This window comes from Acanthochromis polyacanthus, chromosome 14, assembly GCF_021347895.1.
Source record: "Acanthochromis polyacanthus isolate Apoly-LR-REF ecotype Palm Island chromosome 14, KAUST_Apoly_ChrSc, whole genome shotgun sequence".
Classification (NCBI taxonomy): Eukaryota; Metazoa; Chordata; class Actinopteri; family Pomacentridae; genus Acanthochromis; species Acanthochromis polyacanthus.
Genome location: NC_067126.1, coordinates 28,695,410 through 28,716,738, shown reverse-complemented (window position 1 = coordinate 28,716,738; position 21,329 = coordinate 28,695,410). Strand labels below are relative to the sequence as shown.

The 21,329-nt window shown below is 39.8% G+C and overlaps 1 protein-coding gene across 2 annotated transcripts; it reads right to left on the bottom strand.

The window, feature by feature from the left end:
* Positions 1 to 650: 650 nt before the first annotated feature.
* Positions 651 to 20,642, bottom strand: si:ch211-39i22.1 (eukaryotic translation initiation factor 3 subunit A). Of its 2 annotated transcripts, none has more exons than XM_051959201.1 (10): positions 20,282 to 20,642; positions 13,518 to 14,234; positions 13,019 to 13,050; positions 12,767 to 12,878; positions 12,003 to 12,038; positions 9,472 to 9,543; positions 7,528 to 7,545; positions 5,966 to 6,082; positions 3,696 to 3,755; positions 651 to 3,578 (listed from the first exon to the last, which is right to left on the bottom strand). In XM_051959201.1, the coding sequence occupies exons 1-10, from the start codon at positions 20,343 to 20,345 to the stop codon at positions 3,550 to 3,552; spliced, it is 1,257 nt and encodes a 418-aa protein (XP_051815161.1). In that variant the 5' UTR covers positions 20,346 to 20,642; the 3' UTR covers positions 651 to 3,549. The 2 variants fall into 2 exon arrangements, with proteins under 2 accessions (XP_051815161.1, XP_022045946.1); XM_022190254.2 differs by having other exon boundaries at positions 13,521 to 14,234; positions 20,282 to 20,637.
* Between the last annotated feature and the right edge of the window lie 687 nt (positions 20,643 to 21,329).

Below are 21,329 nucleotides of genomic sequence, written 5' to 3'. Positions count from 1 at the left end.
TACCTGACATTTCAAGCATTTCAATTCATGTCTTATGGTGCCGGTTTGTTTTCGCCTTTCCCTTTGAGCTTTATTAGCTTTGAAACAGCTTGCAGGCACTACAAAGCCACAAACAAGGGCATGCAGGTACACACACTTCACATGAAGGTGTTTTTTTCATCAGTAGAAAAGACTATGCATGTATAGTATTTGTATTTTATCAACAATAAAATGCTAGTGTTTGAAGATCCTCTTACAGGTCATTGTACTCTAAGCCATAGTCGGTCACATCAGCAGTAAGACATGCTAACAAGGGCTTTGTTGCCATACTGATGTTTAAAAGTCAACCTTTTTACCATGGTCACTATCATGTTTCTTTCAAAAAGTGCATTACCCAGCTACTATTTGCAAACAATAAACACAAATACAGCAGAGACAGTACTTGATGAACAAAAATTTAGACCCAATGATAGATCCAGATGAAAGGTGGGAGGACCAAAGTGCTAACGTTTCATCCTCAGAAAATCAATGTCGGCACACAATTTCATGGCAATCCACTAAATCTTGGGTTGAGATGATTCAGTTTGAGCCAAAGTGGTGAACTGACTAAGTGATAGTGGCTAAAATGTCTAGAAAAACACAAATATACAAACAGAAACCAGACACAATACTTCCCACGAAAACTATTTAATTGACTCCTCAAACATTATTTACACAATTCCAGAAGAATACGAGTGCCATATGACAAAAAATGAAGATGCCAGTTCCTACAAACAAGCAAAAAACAAAACAAAACAAAAAAAAAAACACACGGAATTTTTAAATAAAAAGAAAGAGTCTTACACTTGTCTAAATCAAAAAATGAGTTTTCTAAATGTGTTTAATAAATCAAGATGTATACAGGATAGGAAAGTGCTTCTCCCTTACAGATTGTTATTACAAAACATCTCTGCTTGTTTCACTGTGTCTTTCTGATGATGACATTTTTCTTTGTTGTCCTCTCGGGAATATTCAAGAGGATGTAAGGTATAAGGCAGGACTGGTCAGCGCCATGATTGATGCCCTAGAATTATCTGGGAAGTGCACTTCAGGACCCAATAAGTCTTAAGGTTTACATTCTGGTTCGGACGCTATGCTCCAGTACTTGGTATTTATAAGGAATGTGAGTTCTTGGGACTAACAACTGTGGCCCATAATGCTCCTAACACAAGCAATCAATGCTCCATTTTTCAGGATTTTAGTATTGCTGGAGGCTCTTTTACTTTTTTTTTTTTCTTATCCAATCAGTCCCAATAGGTTTTTCTAAATGCACACTGCAGGATATCAGAGTGCTTTTGTTGATCCCTATTGCACTTACTGGAGTGCACAAAGGGAGCGAGTACTGCATTCATTTTCTACTTTGAAGGCATCAGTGGCGCTTTCTAAAAGCTTGTAGTATTATTTAGTGGGTATTTTGTGCATTATCACTCCATGCCAGACAAGCTTTCCATTCGTTTCAGTGTCTCAAGAGAAACTCATCTATTGTCTATCACAGATTACAGGATAAGCAGGCAGAGCTTTGACCCTGTGTCCAGCCCACAGTTTGTAGAGTAGAATTAATCGATATGTGACATCACAGACTATTAATATTTCTCAGCTTGAGGCTAGGCTGTTAGCAACAGTCTCTGTCCTGTATTGCAGCTATATGGTGCTTTACAAGTAACACACTTTACATGAACCGCAGCGCGATGCAACCTCTAGAATCATATTCAAAAGTTTAAAGGGAGCAGGGCAAGTACAAAACTTCAAGGCAACAAAAAGACATTCAGAAGTTAGTATGTTTTTTCTTTTTTGTGTGCTACAGTGGCAAAAAAAAAGCAGTAGCGCTGCTTCTGAGGCATTTCACAATAACAATAATCACAAAATACCACAGCAAACGAGTTGACTAAAGACTACCTCTGTCGGCTCTGAGGCACCGCTGCTAAATGTAAAGAATTCATATAAAAATCATGGATGATTGGTGTTTGTTGAGATACAAATGATACAAAAACACTGTGACAGCAACTGGCTTGCTCAAATAAAGAGACACACAATGCGAAGAATTTCACATCTGAAATGAACAGCGGCTGTTTAAAGAGTTTGGAATGTAAGTTTGGTTAAAAAAAGTACTAGAACTGTGACCTCCTGCGAACACACGTACAGCAGCTGTTACAATCATGTACAATGTACTTATTTCACATGCACCAGCAATTCAACGTAAAGATTTCCAACCACCATAATGATAATTTATGAATTCATAAAGAACATACATTCTTAATTTTCTGCCATCTTCCCTGTGTGTCTGTAGATTGGTCAAGCCAGGCTGTGTCAGTGAAAGGCACTATAGAGAAGAAATTACTGCATCACAACTAGACTGACACAAACTACATCAGAACAATGTCTAACACATTACTACATGACCTCTTTTTTTTTTTTAACAAAAATTTGTCCATGTCAGGTGACCATTCATCCATGTACAGAATCAGGATTAATTAGAAATTACTTCGACTCAGCTCAGTAAATTTAGAAAACATCATTTTAGTTAAACTGATATGTCTTGAACCAGCCTGTGTTAAACTGATAGGGTGGATTTGATTTGTACTTTTCATTTTAAGAGGTCAATAAAAAGTTTTATCAACATTTAATTTATTCAACTGAATGAGGAGAAGTGCTAGTCACTTAACAGGATTTCAAACTAAGCCCCTTCACCGATCAAAAAAACAAACACGCACACACAGTGACATCGTTGGCCCTCTAAACACAGACTGGACCATACAACAGCACCCCCAGAATACTAGGATTAAAGTCCTACACTACTGTTCCAAGTCAGAAATCACGAAATACAGTGCAGTTTTAAAAGTCTCCCTTTTGTCTATTTATCCTGCATTTGTGCTGCAGAAAAATTGTACTGAAAATGGAAAATAAGTTTTATGCAAATGTCTATGGTTCCCAATGAATTTTAAAAATATAAGGGTGGTCCAAACAATGGCAGAATTAAAAAAGAAATCCACTTGTAATAATTCACTACAAGTAAAACACCTACAACATCAATACCTATTACTGGTTCATATTCACACTGAATTACTAGAACAGAATAGTAGCCATAAAAATAAAAAAGTAGCTCTATTATTGAGCCATTTTATGGTTAGAATTGATCTGAGATTTAATCTCTTTGATGGCCACTCTGAAAAAAGGTTGGATTTGGTTTAAAGTAGAAAGTTGACCGATCATTTGAATAAACTCCTATGCTGTAACAATCATAAAACCCCTAAGGTTTACATATATTTACTTGATCTTTATCTAACTCTTTTCCCCCACATATATGCACATACAAGAATGAACATACATACATCCACTCGCGCACAGACACACAGGCTCCTATATACCAACACGCACACACACTCGCGCAAACACACCCACACACACTCAGAAACACACAGCCCTACTCTGGGCCTCACAGTAATTTAGCTCTACAGAGGATAGAGCCTAACAGTGAGATTGCCACTTTGCTTGACTGTAGTTGGTCCAGGCAGTCATGTGATCACAGCTGGTCTAGGAGGAGTTCAGCAGGTTGCTGAGGACTGGAACGAAGGCAGAAAAAACACACACTCCAACAGTTAAAATGTTTCACACTTCTGGATGTGAATGTTGGTATCCATTTAAAGTGTATTCTGTGGTTCTGTGTGTCTGTGTCTTACCCTGGGGATCCTGCTGAGCCTCTGCTGCGTCGGCTTTGTGTGCAGCCTCCGGATCCGCTTCTAATCACAAAGATTGACGAAATCAGTTAGAAAACCGCGAAAATGCAAAACAAAGCAGACAAAGGATCCCATTGCCAGTTTGAATTTCACAAGCATTTGGCAACATAACTCACTTTCCTACTCATTAGTAAAAATCATTTTATGTGCCCCTTTGGCAAATTTGACGAACAGGGATTTGTCCCGCAACGTCTTTACTATACAGCTCCACTGGCAATAAATTAGGCACCCAGAGGGAAGCTTGCGAGCATGTTAATATTTCTTAGCTTTAATTGCTTATTTTCACCACCATGAAACTTTAATTTTTTTCTGGTGTAACAGTGCAAAACTTTTTCATATCCGTACAGTCAGAACTTCCAATTTATTGTTACTGGAGTGGCTCCAGGCTGTACATCCTGATGACAATAGCAATTACAGTCCTCCCCCTCTACCACTGAGGCAGAATAATTCATATTCATGAATACTGACTGAGCCTTCTTAGAAATTTGCATGGGGACAAGATATATAATTTCTAAATGTGATATTTATTCAAATGCAGAACACTGAAACACATTCATCTAAATATTCACAGCAGATAGCTATTCTCAATCTGACTTTTGCCCCACATTTGCTAAAGCTGAACGTCCTATTGTATGTGTTGACTGTAAATGAAAACTTTGCTGAATAGGCAGTATTGGGATGCAGGAAGTGTGTGAGTTGACTGTAATTGACAACACTTCCTGAGAAGTAAAGCTGAGTGTGCTATGTCTCCAACAAGGACCACTGACCTTCAAAACTTGTACTTTATAGACTGAACAACACAAATGCAAAACCTGCTCTTCGACTCTAAGTGAAACACATGCAGCACTTTAATCAAATTTTCAAGGGTAGAAAGCTCTACTGGGGGTTAATACAGGTTCCTCGGTGCTTTAATGTTGAATTAATGAATGAATGTTGGCTTGCAGTTCATTCATTATTTAAGAAACTATGGTCCAGAGGAATTTGTCACGTTATAGTCTACACAGTGTCCTTGAATGAAGTCCAGAGTTAAAAAAAATGCCCACAAATTCTGTCAACACAGTCTTCTAGTATACTAGTATACAAAAAAGGTTGTAGTTCAAAAGCTCTGTTTATTATCAAAGAGGAGTACCACGGTCAGTGCTTTGAGGGCAACAAATGCTCTAGACTCCTGCAAAACTTAGACATGTTGCAGAATATGTTACCAGAAGAGCTTCAGCCCTTTCACAAATGCTTTGTTGCATTTCAGGAAGCAATGAATTCCTGTTTTGGGCACACCTTGGATGCATATTCCAAGGACACGACGGCAAACTTTGCAACTTGCTACCAAAGTCTCAGTTTGTCCATCACAACAAAGATGTGTTAACAAGACATGTGCCTGAATTCATCAACAGACACCAGAAGCCTCTAGGACATTTCTGTGAACAAGTTGTGGAGCAATGTCATTCTAAATTTGAAAAATGATTCATTCATTACAAAATCAAAGATATTAATCATCCGAACTACACGCACAACCTTTTCGTGCAGTAATGCATTTCAACTCATACCACATTTAAGAATTGTCGCTTTAGTTTAAGGATTTTCAGGCAAGTATGTTCTGAAGTTTTTGTATAGTATAAGCCTATATAGGGATATATTACCTGGCAGGTAAGAAAGTGTGTAACACATTGTTATAATTATTAAGGTAGTTTAGGCTTTAGCTGCTTAAATATAATACCAATGCAAGCACCTTTGCAAAGAAAAGGATAAGGATAAGTAACAAATCGTTCTTGCTTGAGGCAAATGGGTTTATGGTGTGATAAGTAAATTTACTAGTATTTGAATTTGCCACAGATTTAGTTATCACAAATTTGCAATAGGGTCATCAACAATGACCATTTACTGATGTATCCTTTTTCAGTTTTGAAAGTACTGTATCACTTTTGGAAAGATATATGTGAAGTATTACCTGACTTTTTCTTAGAAAAATGTGATAAATCTGCAGTGTGATATACCAAAATGGAAAAATTCAATTTTTGCAACATTTTGCAAACCGATGATTTAGATCTTGGGCTCAAATTGAAGCCAAGAACATATACTAGAAGACTGCGTTGACAGAATTTGTGGGCATTTTTTTAAACCCTGGACTTCATTCAAGGACACTGTGTCTAGCCATATATTAAGCCTTGTGCACAGCAGCTTCTGCTAGCGACAGCAATATAATGTAAATGAATTACCCTGTCTATTTTTGAAGCACAGTTTCTTCTTCTGATAGGTGAAGTATCCAGTGACTGCTCCCACAGCAGCCACCCCAACTGTTGCTATGATTCCTGCTAATGAGCCGGAGCCGCCCTCTGTAAGGAAGCAAAAGAAAGAAAGAAAAAAATCAGTGCATCAGAGGAGTTGAATATGTGGTCATCTTTTAGCAGCGTAATGTGAATACTGCATTTTTAATTTCGAACACATTAATCTGAGCGTGTTTACAGTGTTAATGTGCCTGCCTTGAATGTTTTTCAGTGCAACATCTGAGCACAGCAGCTGTAAGCCCCGTGTTCAGTGACACCACGGGGCGCCATTTTGCAGTCGAAAGAATGAACAGCTATTCAGCCCAATGGTACTCAATGACATGACATTATGTGTGCGTTATGTGCGTGTGTATATGTTTGACAGAGATGAATCTTTGTGTTCCAGCATATCCTGATGCCTTTTCATTGAAACAATAATAACTTATAGTTTAGATTTTTTAAAAAAAGCGAGCATTCACAGAAATCTTTCAGCACCTGCACAGCTGAGTTTCTATGACAACACCCATTTGAATAGTTTTCATGCTGATTTTTTACTTTAAAAAAAAAAACAGCCTAGAAAGATACTGGTAAAAAAAAAAAAAAAAAAAAAAAGAACAACACAGAACAGCTCAAGTTGTACATGAGGGGAATTATTTGCTCTCTACCAGTGAAAACAAAGAGGTTAAATTTACCCAGAGTCTAAACTATGTTGCCCTACATAGTATAATACTACTTTGCACAGCAAGTGTGATGATGTATTTTACCTTAAAAGCCCTTTATTTTTCCTATTATGCGTTATAATGGCAAGATATGTGGAAGAAACAATAGAGAGGAAGATGGAAGGAAGAAGGTAGTATAAAAGACGAGTTATAAACTGAATGAATGGAAGAGTACAGTAAATCCAGTGGTTGAGGATAAGGTGAGAAAAACAAATGAGAGGTATGAGAACTGAGATCAAACAGGGAATGAGTCAGAAATGTCACACGTTATGACTCATGAGTGATAATATGGAGTGCAGCAGGAGAATTCTGTGAGTCACTAAACGGATGTAAAAGCAGGTGCAGATATGGACGTGTAAGAACATGCAAGTGCACAAAAGCAGAGCACGCAGCCTGCACGCAGCTGGTCTGTGATTTTTATGACTTAAACAGAAGCAGCCAGGACAAATATTAATGGAGATAGGTGTACTGAGTGTCATAAAACCAATTTTTCCAGATATTTAAACCATACTAGCTGTTCCTATGAGACGCTTTTTATGTTTTTCAGACTTCAGTCTTTCAGTCATTTGGTTCAATTCTGGCATGTGTGCTTACTTTGCCTGAGAACACAAAAATACACCTAATAAAGGTTTTATAACTATCACGAAGGAACAACACACCAGCCAAGGCCTCTGCATGACACAAAATAATAGGTGAATGATTACGCTGCATGTCCTGTGTGTTCAGAGGCAGTGCATGGGTGGACAGGTGGATCAATTCATGTGTTTATAACTGAGGCGATAAGAGGAGACTCACCTTTAGCCTCAGGTTTCTCTGTAAAGAAAAGAGAACAAACATTCATTACATTTACCGACAAGAAACTGCAACTTTTTACAACTGACTAACAGTAAATGCACAAACGTCTCTGGAGTAACACAAAAACACTGTTGGAGTTCTACACACAAGATGTGAGACATCTGAGTCGAGCAGTCACAAACACCAGACACCTGTCCTTCTACTGCATCTGGTTCCCAGATTGACCTTCAGGAGCAGATGTTACATCCAGCAGATGTAGCGTGACAACGCGTGGGAATTCACAGTCTTAAAGACCTGTTTCAAACAATAGAGGAGAGGCATTTTCCACTGACTCTGTATCCTGTCTGCATTGTCAGAGGCATGCCAGTAATATCCTGTGTGTTTCACCGAGTTTCAGAACCGCATAAGCCCTACTGCTGCTGCTGTGGCTGCAGCGCTACGTACAACATCTGACTGGGATTTGTGTGATTTAGCCTGAAGATGGCATGACAGGAATATTCTGCTGCTCTTATGCATATTTTGATTACAGACACACAAAACCTTGTACAACCTCCTCGGGCGCACAAAGAGAGACAGAAAGAACGGGAAGTGAATTTGAAGGGAGATGGAGAGAGAGGGCATTATTGAAATGTGTTAATGATGCATGTACAGCATTGTGACAGAGATGGCGGAGGCAAACAGAAGAAAGGTGAGCTTATTCTCTTTGTGGTAGCTTGTACCTCAGAGGTATTAAGAGGTGTAGAGTTTCTGTCCTAACCAGTCTGGAAACACACATTTACACGCACATATCAGTAAACCTGTACACCCAGTGAGATGCTTTTATAATATCAGAATGATAAAATATCTGAGAATCCCACAGTCTCAATGTCTCTGTGTGTGTCTGATCTTTGATTTGATCCAAATAACACTGCTATCTCCTTCTTTACTGCCTGTCTGTATATGTCTGTGACATCACAGCTGTACCTGCTTCAACTTGACAAAGCTGCTAATCACACAGTACTAAAGAAGGGAACCTTGCACTAACATATAATGATTACACTGATTTAGATGAATCAGTTCCCAGATGGGGAATAAAGGATAAATAATGGGAGGAGTTGCTTTCGGAAAATCTCTTGTTCTCGCATCGCTGTCAAATTGCCTTGCGGCTAATGATTAACTGTTCTTAAAACAAGTCACTTCAGTATCTTTTCATAGGAGCAAATCCTAATAAATTAGAGCAGCATTCTTGCGGCACGGAGACACCTCAAAAACGTCTTAAAACACAGTTTATATGGTGGCTTTTAAGTTGTCAGCAAATGCAAAAAAACTCTTCGTTTGAGGAGGAACTTTGTAGTTTTGACTTGAGGCCCCAGTCAGTTTGGCTGCCTCAGGTTTCGATGCCACTGTTCACAAAGCAGCCTTAATGCTAAGTAGTCTGATTGAGCATCAGTTGTACTAGAAAATGTGAGAAAAAAAGGTGAGAATTGCCTATCTTAGTTCAGTTTAAAAATCCCTATGGGTTTAGTTAGCTCACATAGAGAGTTCTGTTCAAAAAAGACAGGGAGATAATACGAAACCTCTGAAAGAATTATTGGCATTTTCAACTGACTCATGTGCATTTGAAATACTTTTTAAAGCTCAATGTCTGCAATTACAAAGTTCAGCTTAAGAGGCAAAAGGCAAAAATGCTGGTTATGTTATTTCCTATAGTGAAGACACTGCTGATCTCAAAGTCACAATGACAAACTCAGCTAATCTCAACAGCCAACCGTTATAAAAAAAGATATTTACCAAGTAAATATCCACCAAAACTGAACTGCAAAGTATCTTTTTTTCCAGGATCTGCTTGCATTGCTAACTGTGCAACCACAAGCTGTCATCTGTATCTCTACATACTCTGTGCATTTTATTTTAACACATGAACATTTCATTTAACATTTGTAATTTTAATAAGTATTTACAAACCATCATTTTCCAAACTGCGGCTCTCTTCTGACTGTGGCGGCGGCAAGGCATCTGCCAAGTTTAGGTGAACATCTGAAAAAAAAGACAGAGTTACACATCATGTGTAACAGAAATCAGTCCTTGTGAGATCATTTTCCCACCCTAGAGGAATATCATCCGGATGTTCAAAAGTGCCTCTCTCTAACACTCTGTCCTGCACTGTTCCCATGTTGAGCTATTTAATGATAGCATCTAGCATCCTCAGTTCAGTCCCTCATGGCTCCTCGTGAATGCCCTGCAGAGACGTCCACAATACGGACTCTGAATCACTGCCACCTCAAAGGGTGTGACAGTGATCTTGTGAAGCACTGCTGGCTTAGATTAAAGGATATTATCTGTCAGGAACAATAACTTAACCTACTCTATATTCACTGGGGGGAAAACCCCAGTGACTTATACAATATGGGTGACTCAGAGGAGAGAACAATTTTAGGCTGGGTAGGGCAGCGCATGATTGCTGAATTAATTTGTTGCTTACAGAGTCTCAATGGCATAATTATCCTCTGACCTGTTTTCTTGCTTTAACAAAATCCTGACAGAAAATATAAGTGGTGACAGCTAATATAATGAATGTTACATAACAAAACTATGTCACGAGTTAAGTTTTTCTGGCCTTCACTTGACCTGCTTGCTCTGATTTCTCTTTTCTTTTGTTTTTATACCTCTGCTTAGTCCTCTACTTAAATTCCCCTCTTATTTGCGCTCCTCTCATTTCTCAACTCTTTTCCTCTTGTCGCCTCGGTGAGAGAACGCTCTCCTGACAGTTACCAGGTAAGAGAAACCTCCCATGGCAACTATTTCCTTAACACTAAACACAAACTTGCACTTTTTGTGCTAGAGAGACTGGGAGAAAAGCTAAACATAAAATTACAGCAGCTGTCAAAGAAAGTGCATCACCCCCTTAAATCTCTTGTCTGAGTAACCTAAGAAAGTGGCAGTATTGCATCAGATTAAGACTGACACATAGGTGATGATGGAACATTACATCAGCTGCTACTTTGAGCTGCATAAGCATTTTCTGCATGACTTCTTCCTTGCTTGTGTCAGAAAGGTGCAATTTTCAATCTGTGAACTCTGGAACCTGACAGCTTCTGGTAACATTTCAATGATAAACGTCATGTTTACCAAAATTGGAAGGTTGGAAATGCTCACGTTGGAATATTTCGAGAGCGCCTGTGAAGTATTGGTTAGTTTTCTTTTAATTAATAATAAATAAATGTTGTTTATATTTCTATTTGTGATGCCATACACATTGATGTAACATTTCATAGCATTGCAATAAATGGCTAGAAATGTATAACTCTGAGGTGATGCGCTTTCTTTAAACACCGGTGTACTATTGAGTGACGAAAAGCAGGATGTCCTGTCGTAAAAAGGTAAAGACAAACAAACAAGACTACCTGAGAAAGGATATAGTAAAATGAGATCACTGCAAAAGTCTCAAAGGAAAAGAGCAGGAATTCCAGCGTGAGGAAGAAGTATGCGTGAGAAACAAAATACCATCACAAGATGAGGTAAAATACAAATAAATGAGAAATGTTAAATGTAGACAAACCATACAGAGGGATATAAGCTGCATCTGATTCTGCATGACTCCAGACTATACGCCCCAGTGTTTTCTTGTGGTATTGTATTTCTTACATTCTTGTAAAATTCAGGATTTTACATGTATTCGAGTAAAGCAGTATCCCTGCATGTATTATTAAAAATAATTCTGAAAAAAAAACATTGTGGGAAAAAAAAATCTCACTGGGGTCATTTGAGAGTGTCCTTGTTGAAATTACGACACACATAATTGAGGAGGTAAAAGCGTATCAGCCAAAATCCCACCTCATAACCTTCCTAAAGGGTTTGTATTTTGCTAAAGGAAAGGCACATCTGTTCCCAATTACTCCGTTCAGAAAATAGGGAGTTGCAGGACAATGATACGTGATAATTTACGAAAGCAGGACATATACATTTTTTAAAATGACTAATAATACAAAGTCTGTCAAGAGTAATTTCACTGATATTCCTGGGGTCAAAAGAAGCCACGGTGGAGACGTAGCCTGTTTTGAAATATTTGGTCATAAACTGGGGCTGGCCTTGTTAATGTCATTCTTCAAATCTTTGTGATTTCAGCTGGTTACTCACGAACAGGCAGTGCTGGAGTGTATTCAGAGGTTATGAGAAAACCTCAATAGAAGTATTTCTGTTAGTAACTTTACCTAAAACAGAGTTCTGTCTGGTGATTCTCAACCTACTTAAATCCTCATTTTGTATTTCTGTAATATTTAAAATGCTTCCATTGTATTCTCAACAGTCAACAGCTAACATTTTAAATGGATCCATTGTTAATGTATTTACTGAAGTAAGGTGGATTCCTACAAAGTCATTCTTGCATATGCTTATTTTTGTGCATCGTAGTGATTTTTTTTTAGCTGTGAGACTTGGCAACAGGAAGGTTAAAGGTTATAAAATCGAACATAATAATATACAAAATATATTTTTACCTTTTTTCACTTCAGGAACAACGACATCTTCGTTAACTGTGGGAAAAAACAAAGTGTAAGTTGGACAAAGCTTGTGACACCATAATCAACAGCAGTACAATTGTGGAGCAATAATCTGTTACTTTGATTTTTTTTACAGGTATAAAAACTAAATTTTAAAAGTGTCAAAGGACTAGCATGTGGATGCTTATTTTCTATGTATACTGAACATAATGTACTGGACATACAGTACAGCATATAGACCTATTATGTACTTTGAATCATTCTAACCAGTTGCTCTTGTACTTATGCTCACATGACATGACAAGGTACTTGACTTAGCTGAACTCGTGGGTAGATCACAAACAAGTTTGCACAGTTTCCCCACGTAAAGGACGCACATGCTAGAGCGGTGAGATCATGTACAGGATACATGAGTGCAGTCCTCTCCACAACTCCTCATTATGCTTGAAGTCGTAACATGCAATCACTTTACAGGACTGAACTGAATTATACAGATAGGTGCTTCTGTTATTTATCCTTCTGTCGCTGCAGATTGATTTAAATGCAATTCAGCTGCACAACAAACCGCATCTTCTAAAAGGATCGTGAAGCTAAATCAGCTCTCTTTAAAACTGTTTTAAAAAACAAACAGTGCAATGCATTCCCATCTAAATCAGTGGAACTGAAATACAAGCCGCACGGGCGAAACCATTTTTCCCTCTGAATTTATATTTGCATGTACAAGGTGTGAAATATGTGTACTCAAATATCTACATTCTTACTTATAGGGATAAGTGGCCTCTGTGTTGTTTCTTCAACAGCTGGAGGTGGAGGTGGTGTTTTGTCAGCATCTGTTGCACTGCTGTCATCTGCTGCTGGTGCTGGCTGGTCATCCTTTTAAAAATGTAATAAAAAGCACATGAACATACGGAAAGGACCAATTATGTCAGAAACAATAGAGGTCCTGAATAATATCTGCAACATACACGCACAACGTCTGATTCATTTTAAGACTTCCTAAAACTGCTACTCACCGCTTTTGGAGCAGAATCTCCAGCTGTATCATCTGCTGGGCATAGACAGAAGAGTGAAACAGGTCAGATCAAATTTGTGTTTCTATTATCCATTTACCAAGTACTATGACAGGGTCAGTTGTGGCTTGTATTACTGCACTGTTTAGTACAGGTTAAAACACAAAATCAAAGAGCCCGACAAAGCATTTTAGATTAGACTACATTTACAACTATTATACCTGCTTGTCAGTGTAAATACTATATATTTAGGAGTCATGGTAAAAATAAAAAAAGAAGCAGAATCTACACTCTTCACTACAAAAAGCTTTTATATGTCCTGTTGTTGTGCTGTGAGAGTCTGAATTGATGAAAACATTTCACAGATACAATGTTGAATAATTTTGTGTAGAATGAATGCGATGTTTTTAAAAAGTGAGGAAATGTATGGTACTAAGTACACTAGATGTTTAAATCAATGTCATTAAAAATTTTGAAAGTCCAAATTTGAACTATTATCGACCACCTGTTGGTGTAGCTTCTTCAATCTCAGTGTTTGTGTCAGGAGCTGCTGGGTTTGCATCTTCATCAGCACCAGCTGAAGGAGCTGTTGGCCCTGTGCCTTCCTCATCATCAGCTGGTGGGTCTGCATCTTCATCAGCACCAGCTGCTGGGTCTGTATCTTCATCAGCACCAGCTGAAGGAGCTGTTGGCCCTGTGCCTTCCTCATCATCAGCTGGTGGGTCTGCATCTTCATCAGCACCAGCTGCTGGGCCTGTATCTTCATCAGCACCAGCTGTAGGAGCTGTTGGGCCTGTGCCTTCCTCATTATCAGCTGGTGGGTCTGCATCTTCATCAGCACCAGCTGCTGCGCCTGTATCTTCATCAGCACCAGCTGAAGGAGCTGTTGGGCCTGTGCCTTCCTCATCATCAGCTTGTGGGTTTGCATCTTCATCAGCACCAGCTGCTGGGCCTGTATCTTCATCAGCACCAGCTGTAGGAGCTGTTGTGTCCGTGCCTTCCTCATCATCAGCTGGTGGGTTTGCATCTTCCTCATCATCAGCTGGTGGGTCTGCATCTTCATCAGCATCAGCTGGTGGGTCTGCATCTTCATCATCATCAGCTGGTGGGTCTGCATCTTCATCAGCACCAACTGCTGGGTCTGCATCCTCATCAGCACCAGCTGGAGGAGCTGTTGTGTCCGTGCCTTCCTCAGGATTAACTGTTGGTGTGTCCTCATCTACAGAAAGGTGTGTGAAGGAAGAAAGTGGTTATTGGTGCTTCAATAAACATTACACCACTGGCAGAGGTCTGTGCAACTTTGTTTAAATGAAGAAGTCAGACATTTGTCTCCTCCTGTCTCAAGGGAATGAAACATCCCTGAACCAATTTACTATACTGCACATCATTCTGTGGCCGGGGAAAAATTAGAAACCTAACCTAAAACACAACCAAAAGAGCTTGGTAGTGACATTGTTAATTGAAACTGCGTGCCTTAATCCATCCGTTGTCATTTAAAATCATCAAAATCATCTGTCTGAGTGGTGTTTAACATGTTGTGGATTCAACACATACTCTAACATGACTGTCACCACTGACACACACAAGCACACGCTCAGAGCCACACCCTGGCCTGATAGGTGCCTGATGTTAACGCCACAAACGAATGACAGATGTATCGATCACATCTGACCTGCTTCAACTTCATAGGAAGTCTCAACCGCTGTCCTGGCATTGCAGCTCTGCACTAATGAGAAAATGACATCAAAGACGCGCTCTTTGTTGATCTCTGTGTGAGATGAGCACAGTGTGTGTGATGAGCACAGTGTGTGTGTGTTTGTCTGTGTGTGCATGTTTGAGCCAGTGATGTGACATTCCCCTGTTGCTCGTGAGAAGCTGAAACAGCAAACTGTGTTCTGACTTGATTGTTCTTTGCTCTGCTGAGTTCAGCAGCACCCTGATGGTGGTTCATCTGGGCAGAGCTTTATTTGAACAACTTGAACTAAAGGATAAAGCCATCTAGATATCACAGTATGAATGATGATGTCCTTCTGTTTGGCAAAACTGTAAAAAGAAGACTCGAAAAGGTGGGGGGAAATGCACAGTACGGCAAGACGTCTGCCAAAATCAAAATCAAGAAAATGCACACATATCAGAAAGCAACCGTCAAGCTTTTAACTCCTTTCTTTAATAATCTGAAATGAAATGAAATAATTCTTCATCTTTTTTAATAGTTATTCATTGCCAAGAGATCACTGGGCTTGCCAAGTGAGATCCTATCGAAGGCAGTGAGGCCTTAAGAGAGAACAGCATCAACACATCTGAAGTATTTCCATCACACCGTAAATCCTCTGGCAGGGAGAAGTACTGGTGACACCCTGGCTCCCTTCATACTCACAAACACACATTCATATAGCAGGGAAAAAAAACATTCATTAACATGCACACACATATGTAAGTGCACAAATACATGGCTGTACACACCCAGCATGCATTAAATCATGAATATGTGACAGTCACACACTCATGCACAGCTGCACAGTTACTGATACCATGACAAAAACAAGATCTCTTTATTTGTCATGCTGTCTTTCTCCAGTGAATGTCACTGCATCACCTTATCATCCAAGGGAAACATTTAGTTTCATGCCTATCATGATTCACAAAGTGAGTGCATGGACAAGTGGGCGGCAAGTGTTTCTGTTTGTCTATCTTCATGAATTCTTTTGAAATCGTCTCCATCTAAGGTGTACTGTAGCACGCAACTCAAAGTACTGAGGTGTAAATAAGTGAAGAGGCTAGTTGGTGTGTCTTACAGCTTATGGTACAATGTAGGCAAGAACCATCTGATCTTTAAGCAAGTGCAAAAGTCCACATTAATCTTCTGCCAAAATTTGTTATTAATTTGTCAAGACCGGGATCTCTGTTGCTGTGTGAGCATCAGTATCCACGATTGCATACATTTTTATGTTCTTGTGTAGCAAATGTAGACATGAGTGGGCACATTTTTTTCACAAGATTGCGCTCATGTGCATGTATGTGAAGTATGTGGCTCCCATCTAACTCACTCTGTGTGCATGGGCACGTGAATGTGTAGAGAGGGAAAGACTATATGTAAGCTCTCTTTCTGTTGCAACTCTATAGAACATTCTGTTCCATCTATCAGTTTGCTACTTCCTCACTTAACTACCTCGACTACAAACATACCCCCACCCACCCTTCACCAGCACACACACTAACGTGTATGCATGCACACAAGCTCACAAAACGTCTCCACCCCTTCAGCCCAAACTTACAAACTACCACATGTTCACACACAGGTGAAGTTTATGTGCACACATGTGTTCGCATTTGCTCTCCAACTTTGACTAAAGAGTGTCCTGTTTTGTATTAGCGCAACAGTGAAACCAATTGTTGCACATCCCGAGCTCTCCCCCCTCCCGCCCCTCGGTCTTTAAAACTGTCACCCTCTCTCTCCCAAACTCTTCACTCCCTCTGTTTCACTGCCACCACTTTCCCTGGAGGCTGGTGAGTCATCTGCATCTCTGACACGGCTGCACGCTATTGTATGAGACTGTATGCCACAACTGTGTTCAACTGCAAAAAAGATCCCCAGAGAAAAACTCCTAAGTGAAACCAGTTTACGCATGTGGGAACTTATCAAACTGTCGGTTACACTATGTTCTTTTTAGAGCTGGTCAAGTGGTTTGATAAATGAACAGATGTCTCTCAGTCTTTAACGGATAGTGAATCATTTGACAGAGAGAGCAGCAGCCAGCAAGTTAAATCTACAGCTAAATCTGCATGTTTAAGCTCACCAATTAACAGCTTTTATTGTATTTGTTTATTCTTGTAAAGACACCAAAGTGTAAAACTGACAACTTGTCTTCCTGGTTGTGTGATGGCTCAAGCAGTCTTGTCTTTTTTTGGTCTCAGAGCTACTAAACATTAGTGCAACTAACATTCATTTTCATTACTTATTACTTTGCTGATTATTTTCCCATGAGCCAAGGTGACACCATCAAGTGTCTTCTTTTGAACCACCAAAATCCAAAGTTAATAGGTTTACCATTACGTGTTGAAAAAGAAAAGCATTGCATTCTCATGTTTGAGATGCAAATAGTTACCGGTTTTGCTTAAGTATGAATGAAAGATAATTTGATTATAAAAACAACTCATTTAATGTGAATCAACTACTCAAGTAATTGGCTATTACTCTTGTTCAAGAAATAGTTTTGTATATAACTTCTCAGTAAAAGAAACTGCAATGGAATTAATCTTCTCGTGTAACTCTCATCAAGGAAATCCTTTTTTGTTCTCAAAATGCCACGTAATTCCTTAAACTTTTCACCTTTACACTCGGAGATGCACATTTTCAATTTGACATAATGAGTTTAATGCCACTCTTTCAATTATATATATATATATATATATATATATATATATATATATATATATATATATATATATATATATATATATATATATATAAGGAGGTATCTTCATGGTGTAATTGGACCTATATCAAAACAAGGTTAAACATGGCGTTCTCTACCTATTTAATACAGACTGCTGCTTGTGTTGAGGGTTTGCTTTTTACCGGTGATGGGAAAAGCTTTGTCTTTTTCTTACCTTTTTTTTTTTTTGACATCCTCCCTTCTCTAACATGGTGCAATCACATCGAGATCATAATCGGCATTTGCATCTCACCGAAGCAGAATTTTGAAATCACTTGAGATACTCAAGTTATATGGGCATCAGCTGTGCCAACATGGGCACTCTGCAAGCATCAACGTGCTTTTAAACAACTCATTCTAAAGAAAACGATAAGGTCTCTGACAACAGGTAAAACAAGGGTCATGGGAGATGTGGCACCAGCTGCGATCAAAAAGGAAAGACAGTTATCTGAGACTGATCAAGACGCCAGGTAAACCCTGAACAGTTCGTCGCAGGGCGAAAAGTCGCCCCAACAGTTAACACTTGGTGGTACATAGCCAACCACTTTCATCAGTTTACATCATGTCAGATAGTTACCATGATGACAGCTGCTACAACATAAAGGCTGCTCTTTAAAAAAGCATTGTGCATATCACGTTTTACATGCTTCATGGACATTTTAGGGCTGTACCGGAACGTGGATGCAGATGCCATTGTTTCATAAGCAAAAGGTGCCATGTGACAGAATCATTCACCTTTACATCTGATACCACTTCTTGGTATTTCTTTTATTTTTAAGATTTGTTTTGGAAACTACAGAAGAATTAAGAGGTAAACTGGGTGCACTTTAAGTTATGCAACACACGGTACTGCTCAGGGCAGTTGAGACAGTGACAAAGTTTGTTTTGGCACTCTTCTGGTGAATGCCATGAGATTGTGTGAGATCGCCGCTATGTGGCTGCATGAGTAATAAAGCGTGTAGGTGCATATATGTGTAAACAGTCAACCAAGCCTTTTCCCCGTAATACTACACCGCAAGCTGTTGGTGTGTGTGTGTGTGTGTGTGTGTGTCAGGCGATACAACAACACCTCCACGATGCATTGTTCGGGCTGGCACGGTTCTATTGTGTGTTTTGTGGGGCAGAAAGTGCTGTGTTTACCCCAATCATGTGCCCCTATGAGAGAGAATGTGTGTGCAGTGTGTGCAGTGTGTGGGTTTCACTTATCCACCAAAAGAGTGATTTATGTGTTGGCAGTTGAAGGTGTAAACACAGACAAGCCTACGCACACACACACGGACGCGCACACACACCTGGCACACATCACACAGCTCTTTATTCTTTCATTTGCGTGCGAGACACACTGTAGCTGACTTATGCACACACACTCACACATTAATGAAGCACTCCCATACTCCCACATGTTCGGTACTTTAAGGTTATAGCCCACACCCACCCACATACACACACACACTCTCTCTCTTTCACACACACACAGATGCTGAAGGCCCTGGGGGAGAGAAAGGCGCTGAAACTAGTTGCGTTGTTGGGTGTTGTCTACAGCTGGAGCTGGATCTAGTTACCGACACTCCCTATCCTTCACTTCCATAACTCGCACAAACCGTAAATGATGTGATGTATGCAACTGACCCGACACCCCGTCTTCAGCAGCGTGATTACAAACTGATGTGCGCACACATGCAAGTCAGCAAACACACCCGCCGAGGTTTCCTGAGGCTCAGTCCAGCACCATCCACTGATGCCACAATGAAGTTATAAAGAGTTAAAGAAATGGTGTGTGTGTGTGTGAGGGAGAGAAAGAAAGAAAGACAGAAAGAAAGAACTGATTTCTGTGAATGTGTGAGTGTGTTAGTGAGTGTGTTAGACAGGTTCCTCTCTGGTGGTTTGCCTGCTAATAAAAAGTGAACCGGTAGAGTGAGATTACGCCAGAACACATTCAAGCGCACTAACGTTCAACTGAAATTGTTTGCATAATGATAATGGGACTCGTCATCTCTCCTACCTCTTACATATCTCTATTTTCCCTCTCAACCAGCCACATTTCTCCTTTATCTTCTTCCAACATCCCCCACCTATTTTCCCCCCCATTTTCCCTCAGTTTATGTGTTTTTCTCAAGGCTTTCCTTCTCTCCGTGTGAGTTTTATTGCACGTTTGAACAATCTGAAATCATTGCACATGCCGCAGGGAAGGGCAGAGGCCCATGGGCCAGCAGAAGGAAGAGGAAGAGAAGAGAGAGAGAAAAAAAAAGGAGAATGAAAGAGATGAAAAATGAAGATGGTTGATTAACCAGAGAGAAAAAACAAGAAGAGAGAGGAATCAAGGAGAAAAAAAAGAGGAGGGGATTACTTTTGTAATGACAATGGGTCCACCACACCTCCGTGGACCCGAACCCAAGTCCGAACTAGATATGGTCACATTACATGACACACCTTTTTCACTGATGATCTGTGGGTTTCAGAGCCTGGAGCAAATTACATAAACTGAGGAGATTTTATTCGTTCAAATGAGCAGCTTAAGGTGAGTCAAAACGAGACAGGGATTCAGACAGACTGGCAAAAGACACTGACTGGTAATTACTGACTGGCTCACACACACACTGAGAGAGAAGGATAGGTGAGAGACGGAGGGATGTAGAGGAGGGGAGAGAAATGGAGACAGTGGGATGAAGATGACCAACATGGAACAGACAGACGGGCATGTTGATAGATAGATAGATAGATAGATAGATAGATAGATAGATAGATAGATAGCATTCTTCAGAACAAAAAATCCAAATAAATAATGAAAAAATTGAAGATTTGGCAGAATTAATTGGAAACCAATCATTACCTTGTGCCTTGGCGTGTGAAGCCAGCAGGCTTCCTAATAGCAGAATCCACAAGTATGACATCATGGGAACGCCGTGTGCTGCCTGTGAATAAAACCGGGGCTCAGTCTCCCTTTTCTCGCCCTTCAGAAAGGACAATTAGCCGGCCTCGAGGTTTTCAGGTGGATCTGGAGGGCGTGTTTGTCAGCGTGCCGGTGCGTTCTTGCGCTGCTCCAAAGTGCTCGGATGCTCAGGCTCAGTGCGCGCCGCCGCGGATCTGTCGTTCTCTTTTGTCTGGATTGGGAGTCTTTATTAAGGTGGGCGGGTTTCTCCTCCCGAACACAGGCGGGCAAGGAGGCAGCCGGGCCAAGACATACCCTTCACAGCCGTGCTGATGTGAAAGCATTAGGATTTTTTTAAACTAATCAGTGGCGGTTTTGTCATTCCAATGCTGTGACTGTTACCGAGAATTTGCGTTCGTACGCGTCTTTGTCGCTCTAATTAGTACGAGGAAAAGCTCAATTATCCAGAAACACCTCTTGAAACTGGAGGTAACCGTGTCCCTTTGACAAAATCTTGCCATCCTACATGCAAATAAACCTAAAAGGATTTAGTAGAACACATATTACTTTATGACTTTAACATTCCCACAGACTGCAGGCATGAAGTCATAAACCTGGGATGACTTGCAGATCCTTTCAGCCTAATAAGTCTGTAATTTATTAAAGCATCAGGTTTCTGAAGGGAATAGTGAATTAAAGGATTTTGAAATGCAAGCCTTTGGTCTGTTTTTAATGTTAAATTAATGTTAGGTTTCTATTTGAGAAAACCGCATATGACCTCATCCAAACCAACCAGTAGGTGGATCTTTAAAGGGAAAAATTTCCTTCTCATTTTTTTTTTTGTTTAAGCCTCTTTCTTCTCTGCCAAACTGAAATGCCAATACTTTCGTCAATCAGCAGGTGGCGACATTCATATATAATTTCACAGTTTGCATCTGTAATCAGTTTTTTTCTCAATATGATGCGTTCAAGTCCCAATACACAGGAAATACTTAAGATGTGTTTAATA

Coding starts and splice junctions, on each gene's coding strand:
- si:ch211-39i22.1 (XM_051959201.1), bottom strand. CDS start 20,345: ATGATGTCATACTTGTGGATTCTGCTATTAGGAAGCCTGCTGGCTTCA. Junction 12,039..12,766: donor GAGGCCACTTATCCCTATAA/GTAAGAATGTAG, acceptor TTTTTCCCACAG/TTAACGAAGATGTCGTTGTT. Junction 3,579..3,695: donor GGCTCAGCAGGATCCCCAGG/GTAAGACACAGA, acceptor CCTTCGTTCCAG/TCCTCAGCAACCTGCTGAAC.